The sequence below is a fragment of the Prunus avium genome, chromosome 4, assembly GCF_965620075.1.
Source record: "Prunus avium chromosome 4, drPruAviu1.hap1.1, whole genome shotgun sequence".
NCBI lineage: Eukaryota > Viridiplantae > Streptophyta > Magnoliopsida > Rosales > Rosaceae > Prunus > Prunus avium.
This window is the reverse complement of record NC_142287.1, coordinates 29,236,486-29,244,038: the sequence shown is the minus strand read 5'-3', so window position 1 is coordinate 29,244,038 and position 7,553 is coordinate 29,236,486. Positions and strand designations below refer to the sequence as shown.

At 40.9% G+C, this 7,553-nt stretch overlaps 1 protein-coding gene and 1 pseudogene across 1 annotated transcript; one reads left to right on the top strand and one right to left on the bottom strand.

Moving 5' to 3' along the window:
• Nucleotides 1-253: 253 nt before the first annotated feature.
• LOC110760307 (hydroxyproline-rich glycoprotein family protein) lies at nucleotides 254-4,242 on the top strand. Its single transcript, XM_021962555.2, has 4 exons — nucleotides 254-1,362; nucleotides 1,615-1,764; nucleotides 3,080-3,265; nucleotides 3,790-4,242. The coding sequence occupies exons 1-4, from the start codon at nucleotides 394-396 to the stop codon at nucleotides 3,868-3,870; spliced, it is 1,386 nt and encodes a 461-aa protein (XP_021818247.2). The 5' UTR covers nucleotides 254-393; the 3' UTR covers nucleotides 3,871-4,242.
• Nucleotides 4,243-5,287: 1,045 nt separating this feature from the next.
• Nucleotides 5,288-7,244, bottom strand: LOC110760303 (organic cation/carnitine transporter 3 pseudogene; annotated as a pseudogene).
• Between the last annotated feature and the right edge of the window lie 309 nt (nucleotides 7,245-7,553).

Here is a 7,553-nt window from a genome sequence, read left to right as displayed (position 1 = left end):
ATGAATATTTTAAAAAGAAACTTATTTTTGTATACAGTAACTCTTATTTAACTCATACTTGTACAATTTTCTAAAGGAAAAAAAAAAAAAAAAAAAGAACTTGTGTGCTTGTACAATTCACACATTGCAAAATTCTTATAACCAAAACTGAGTATCACACAATCTTTCCCATTTATTGTCCAAAAAAAATATTTCCCATTTAAATTTCTAAAACCTAAATTTATAATGTAACAAAAATTATAAAATAATAATGTAAAGAGTAATCCAAAAAAAAGAGAGGCCTCCGGGTGAAATGCTCGGCAGCAGCCAGTCCCAGTTCAGCCTGTCTGCAACGCAGAAAGACCCTTAAACCCCAAAAATCTCAATATCCTAAAAGAAGTTTAAACCGTAAAAATGAGAGGTGGAACCGCCATTGGAATAGGAAGGAAGCTCACGAACCCATCAAGCCTCTCCATTTCCAAACAAACCCTAATCCCCTTCTCCACTTCCTCCAACAGTGGCGGTGGCCGAGGTCGCGGTCGCGGCGGTCCATTTCCCCCCACTCCCGCTCGATTCGACTTCACTCCCCCACCTCGCGTCCCTGGTCAACCAGACTCCGACGACCCCAAACCTGAACCACCCCCGTCGGCGCCGGGACTCGGCCATGGCCGCGGCAAAACCTTGCCTACCTTCTCTTCCTTCGTCTCTGCCATCAAACCCAATTCAGGAGCTGGTCGTGGCCAGCCGGGTCAAGCGCAATCCATCCCTGAATCACGTGATCCGGTGGCCCCCGATGCCGGACCCAGCAAACCCATTAAACCCATTTTCTTCGTAAGGGGAGATGGGTCCGACCCGGCGTTGCCCGGTAGCGGGCGGGGAAAACCCATGAATTTTACCCGCCCGGAGGTTCAAGTTAAGGAGGAGAACCGGCATATTCAGGCCCGACCCGAACCGGATCCGGACCAGCCTAGAACCAGGCCCAGAGGTCCGAAGTTGACCCGGGAAGAGGCGGTGAAGCAAGCGCTGGGGATATTGGCACAGGATGGTGCTGAGGGAGATGATGTTGGTGGTGGTGGTGGTGGTGGTGGTGACAGAGGCAGAGGCAGAGGCAGAGGGATGAGAGGCAGAGGAAGAGGCCGAGGCAGAGGAAGAGGAGATTCTAGAATGAGTGAGAGAGGGGATAGGAGAAGGGGTAAGGATTCGGATGATAGCTATGCTTCAGGGCTCTATCTTGGGGACAATGCTGATGGGGAGAAGCTGGCTAAGAAGCTTGGCCCTGAGATTATGAATAAATTGGTCGAAGGGTTTGAGGAGATGAGTAGTGAAGTGCTACCTTCGCCTTTGGATGACGCGTATGTGGATGCCATGCACACCAATTTTATGGTAAGGAATGTTTCAATGCTATGTCTTTTTTGGTTGCTAAGGAAGTGTAGGAAAGGAGTAGCATGTTTCAGATTGTGAATCTTATGTTGTCTGCTTGTTAAAGATTGTTGTAGTTAACTGAGCCTAGTACTGCATTTAGCTTTGTGCGAAGATCATGTTGTCTGCTAGACAATTTTCGACAACTTTTGAGTTTCAACAATTTTAGTTTTTCGATGCTGTTGTGATTGTTCACTATTGTTATTTGGATTGCAGATAGAGTGTGAGCCAGAGTATCTGATGGGAGAGTTTAATAAAAACCCGGATATTGATGAAAAGCCACCTATTTCTCTCAGGGATGCTCTTGAGAAGATGAAGCCTTTCTTGATGGCATATGAGAATATTCAAAGTCAAGAGGAGTGGGAGGTATTTTTTGTTTTCGTGTGTTATTTTTTTCTGCTGATTTTGCTATTGTGCAGTCCAATCCTGCATCTTTATCTTTAATTCACGCTATAATAGGAGTTTGGGTTCTGCTTGGCCTTTTTCTTCGTTGCAAAGTCGTTGGACTTTGGTAGCAGTTGAATTTGATGTTAGGAATTTAGGTTTGTTGGAAGCAGGAAACCTTTTCAAGATGATCAAAAGCTGTATCTTATTTTGCTTCTGCTTGATTGCTGTCATATTCACTTCTCTTTGATAATGCACATGTGCCATCTAGTTTGTTTATTTATTGGTTATCTAGACTTTATCAGATAGGAATCTGGTAAAATGAAATTATTCTCAAAACCTTTGTGCTTTGTACCTAATCTGTCTTAGAAGGTCTTCAACTCATATCAGGGAGCTCTAATTGACAGAAGTAGGAGTGGCAAATATTTTTGACTTCAACTATGATAGGAAATGTGGGGGGTTTGATTCTTATATGCACCTGATCTGCTTGTTATCTAAGTTGACATTTTATTTTTTGGCATATTGATGTCTTATTTCCTTAAGGCTAAAACAAAGAGAAAAGTTGAGGAACGTGTGTTTGCAAGAGAGTAGACTTATTGAGAGTGATAGCCAGGAAGGGTAAAGGGGCAATCAGCTCTCTGGTTCCAGTTTTCAACAGTTGGTTATGTACTCAGCTACCACTTTTGGTGACCTTTGCTAATGATTTTAGTTTTTTGTTGTTAAAAAAAGAAAACTGTCTTTGTTTTATGGAAAAAACCAGATATAGAAATCAATATGGGCAACTGTTATTCATTCTTAAAAAGAGAGAGAGTGGGAGAGAGGTGAAGGAGAAGGAAAAGGATTGCGAGAAGGTGCTTCCTGTCTAGAAGGCTTATTTAATTGTCTTTTTAAAGGTTGTCAAATGCATCTTTTGTTCCATTTTCCAAACAAAGTAAACAACGAAAACGAATACGGAAATTTAACAAATCAGCTTTTTAATCTTTTAACCTTCGCCACTACTTAGCTTTGTATCTCATTTAAGGGCCTTGGACTGGTTATGGGAGTAATTTGACAAAGGGTAGACCTACCATGAGTTTGTAGGCTACTAAAGGTTATGGGAGTAATTTGACGTAGGGGAGACCTACTAAAGGTTAATTTTTAAAACTTCATTATTCTGCCACTGATTAGATTTGATTCTTGGGAATTTGTATGATGGACCTTAAACTTCTAGCATGCTCATAATAAATAAAAGTACAGTTCTTGTAAATGGGGTGACTCATTTGTTTCTGTTATTCTATGACCTTTTTTATATCATCAGGAAGTTGTGAACGAGACTATGGAAAGAGTTCCATTGTTGAAGGAAATTGTTGATCATTACAGTGGGCCAGATAGGGTAACTGCAAGGAAACAACAAGAAGAGTTAGAAAGAGTTGCAAAAACTCTTCCTGCAAAGGTACCTGATTCTGTAAAGCGGTTCACTGATCGTGCAGTGCTTTCTCTCCAGGTGTGTGTTTGTCCTTGTGCATTCTAAGACCTCATGTTGTTTGTCCAATTTTATGCATGAAAAACAACGTAGCAAATTTTTAATTTTCTTTGCTTTTGGTTGTTCTTTTATCATATTATGTCGTGGATGATTTACTCTTGGAGCCTCATGTTCCGGGAGTTCTGTTTATGCTGTCTTGAAATTGTTTCACTGCAATGTTGAGGGACAATATTAGTCAGTTTGGCATGTTCATACAAAGAAGGGTTTCTCTTTCTCAAGAGCATGGCACCAACATGTCAGTACATTTCACTGCTTAGGATGAGGTGTAGCGTAATCATCTGTGCGGTACAATATCAACATGCATAAGTTGTGTACAATAGTTTTACTATTCCTTTGAGCGTACATGGGATGGGTATAATAAGTTGTTGCAAATTCAATTTCACTTTTGAGTTTAATTTGTATTTATGTATTTATGTATTTCGTATTAAAATTTATGTGAAGAAACACTACATAAGTATTTTGTTCATCACACTCTTGATTTGCAGAGCAACCCTGGCTGGGGATTTGACAGGAAATGCCAGTTCATGGATAAGCTAGTGGCGAAGGTTTCCCAACACTACAACTAAAGTCAGGAAGCTTAGTTTTTAATGGTTAATGCTGAAAATGGTCATTGCCTAAGCTCCAATGCGGAAAAGAAGTTAATTATGCTTTGATTTCTTCAGTTCAATTTTTTTATTCCTCAGAATTTTGTGCTTGTAGTTCTTGTTCTAAGCTTTTTTAGTTGTCATTAGCAAAAGAAAATGTTAAGCTGTCTAAAATTTCTATCTGCAAAGGTGACAGAAGAGTTGCATAATTTGTCTGTAATAATTTGCTCTCTATGCAGCATAGCACTTTTTGTGAAGCGCTTGTCTGTGCATTCGATTGAATGCCAATAGTATATGCTCAATGAGCTGATTACGTGATTTGTTGCTTGCTTATAAGAAAGGTTGTTCCTTTTACATACTCTTGACATATTGTTTATCATGTGCATACATGTTCACTGAGGAATTGTTGCATTGGCATCCAGTGAGAAGAGCCACAATCCAATCCCAGTAAAACTAGTTTTAGATTTGGTGAAGTTAACAGCATAAGCATTTAAAGTTTCTGGCTTTAGATGGTCTTTTGATCAGTTTCTGGCTGTGTAGCTAATCTAAACTGGAAATCATTGAAATGAGACTCGGAGAATGACAATTTTAAGGAGCAAGCTTTGCTCTTCATTGTTTGTTTTCTTATTCCATGTAGCTAACGCTGCCCAAGGTTCAAATGCCCTTGAGCCCCGAAAAAGAATAGGAATCGTTGCATGTGATCCTCATCATGCGATGATGCATGCTGCTCATTCTTCGTTTATTTTGTGCCTTAAGGTAGTAGATCTTTTGTGTCAAATGCTGATTGTATTCCCCAACTTTTTTTTTTTATACAAGAGATATTCTATTTTAATCTTATCTAAACTACGAGGAGGGGACTGAGGGGTTTACCTCAGTGGTGAGGTCCCTCCCCCTTCCCCCCCTTTGGTCACCACTTAGAATCCCAGGAAAAGTGCCGCCCTCCCCAAATCGCTGCATTTATAAATAAATTTAAAAAAAAAAAAAAAAAAAAGTTAGGAGGAGGGGACCCGAACTCGGGTGCATAATAGAGTACACATCCGCTCTAACTAACTTAGCTAGCTCATGTTTTTCTAATCAACAGCTGCACTGCACTCCACAAAGCCTGCTATGCTATCTTCAACATATGTAAACAATTTTATCTGGAAAAAGAAAAAGAAAAACCCTTTTCTCTTTGAGTTTCTGGGGTCTTTAAAGCTTAGCGATAAAATTTGAACAGCTTTTTTTGTCCATGTGATGGCCACAAAAAAATACAGATCTACTATTATAGTAGAATTGTTTCTCAACTTGGATTGATTCTTACAAACGTGCACTTTGATTTCATTTTGACAGAATATTCCCCGTTTTCAAAACCAAGGACATGAAGAAATAGAAATAGCAGATGGTACTAGAGGGGTGAGAATCAAACCTTTTTTTTTTTTTTTTTTTTTATAGGAAATGTATGACAAATTTTGATATTTTACAATTCCAATCCAACTCTCAACTTGCTACGTCCCCCATTTAAAAACGCAACTTTATATAAGTTAAGCAAAAGGTAGCGTTACAAGACAAAGGTAGTTCAAATCAATCTAGACACGACCAACCGCATTACAAGCAGCTGTCTCTTTGTACTGTTGTTCATCCATCGTATCACAAATGCCTCTACCTCTTGTCTCTGGCAAACAAAAAGCAAACAACCCACTAACCCCAACCACAACACCAAACACTCCAAACGACAAAAACCCGCCATTGGCTCTCCCGGCGGCAGCCAGCATCGGACTAAACACACCACCCAACACCACCGCCTGCCTCACCATCGACAGAGCCGAGTTTCTCACGCACGTGGGAAATAGCTCAATCATATATATAAGCAAGACATTGAAAGCTGAGCAGGCGCTGAAAAAAGACACAAGCTCGAACCCAATTTGTAATCTTGTCCATATTGGATTCATCCCCTTCAGCACAGACATAATGCTGCAAATCCCACAAAGGCTGGTGAAAACAAGGAGTGAGGTTTTCCTGTTCATTTGGTCGATGAAGAAGAATGCGATTATTGAAGCTGGTAGCTCAGACAAGGCATTGAATGTGACACTCAAGTAGAGATTGAAGTTCAAGCTTCCCAAGGCTAAGGGCATGCCATAATACACCATTCCGGTGCCAAACCCTATTGCCATAACCGTGGACAGTCTCCGAAAAGCCCATCTTCTCTCTACCAGAACACTGATCGCCGAGTAGAGATCAACGTTCCATGTTTCTTGCTCGAAGGACAAGCTCGAAATAAAGCTCGAGGTAAATGGTGTTTTAGTAGTAGCACTATCAATGGGTGCAATGCATTTTAGGGTTGCAATTGCGTCTTCTTTGCGACCTCTAACAAAGAGCCATCTTGGTGACTCACGAACCAAGAAATGAACCGTAATAGAATACAATAATGTGGGAATGGAAGTCCAAATATAGAGGCTTCTCCATGAATGAGCTCTTTGACTATATGCTATAGCGGGTAGGGATAGAAACCCTAGGGTGAAGCAGAAGAATCCGATAACACCAACTTGGCCGCGCCACCGCCTCCCAACGAGCTCCGTTGATAAGACAAGAGCGGAGGTGCCAATGGTGGCGCGGCCAAATCCGGTGATGAGTCGGAGGGCGGAATAGATCCATATGTTGGTAGAAAAGGCGGTGAGGAAGGTGGACAAAGACATCATGAGACATGAGAGGAAGAGCATGTTTTTGCGTCCCAGTGAGGTGTCAGCAAGTGTGGCCAAGGCCAGTCCGCCAATTAAACAGCCCATAAAAAAGGCGGAGGCAGGCAGGCCAGTCACGAGGGATGACGAGCACTCAAGGGCCCATTCAGAGACGGTGGAGGTGTATTTCGGCCTGTCCCAGGCCCATAAGTTTTGGGGAAGTTGGCAAATGTTGGAGGCTGAATTGCATGAGCTGTGGCGGTCAGTGAGCTGGGTGCAGTGCCATGTTGGCTCCGCGTCTGTGAAGACAGTGATGAAGGTTTGTTGGGCATCAAAGAACCATGAAAATGATACAAGGGTGGCTTGGAGGAATTGGGCCCACCCGAAATCTCCAATGCACCGCTCGATCGTGGAGTCAAGGGAGGGAAGGTGTTTGTGCAAAACCGGAGGCTCTGAGTCGGACAAGTTGAGTTCGGAGAGAAGAGGTGTTGAATCAGCCATTTGGTCCAGAGCTAAAAGCAAACGTTTGAGTTATGAATGAGTGAAGTAATATAATGAATGCTTTTATAGGGCTTTTGGTGTTTGAGTAATGTAAAAAATTTTGTTGTATAAAATTATTGGTGCTTTTGTGTAAGAATTTCAGTAAAAGCAACTTATGTATATAAATCACCGTATACAGATCAACGATCTAAGAACATATAATTAAACGTGTTTCACATGGCATCTGCGCATCTCTTAACTTTTCTTGCAATGGCCTGCTCCTTTCAATTTGGTATGGGGGACCAACTTTTACAAAGTTTTAGGATTTTATATAATCCTAATTTTTTGTTTCCAAATACATATTCTTTTTCATTTATATTATTGTTTAAATTTCATCAAGGCAGTAATTACAAGACAATTGACAAGCATGCAGTATCACAAAGGAGGTTTTATACAAGGAATTGTCATAGAGTTTTATTGGTTCGGAAGACTACTTGATATTTCTAAACTGAATTAATTAACATAAAAGAT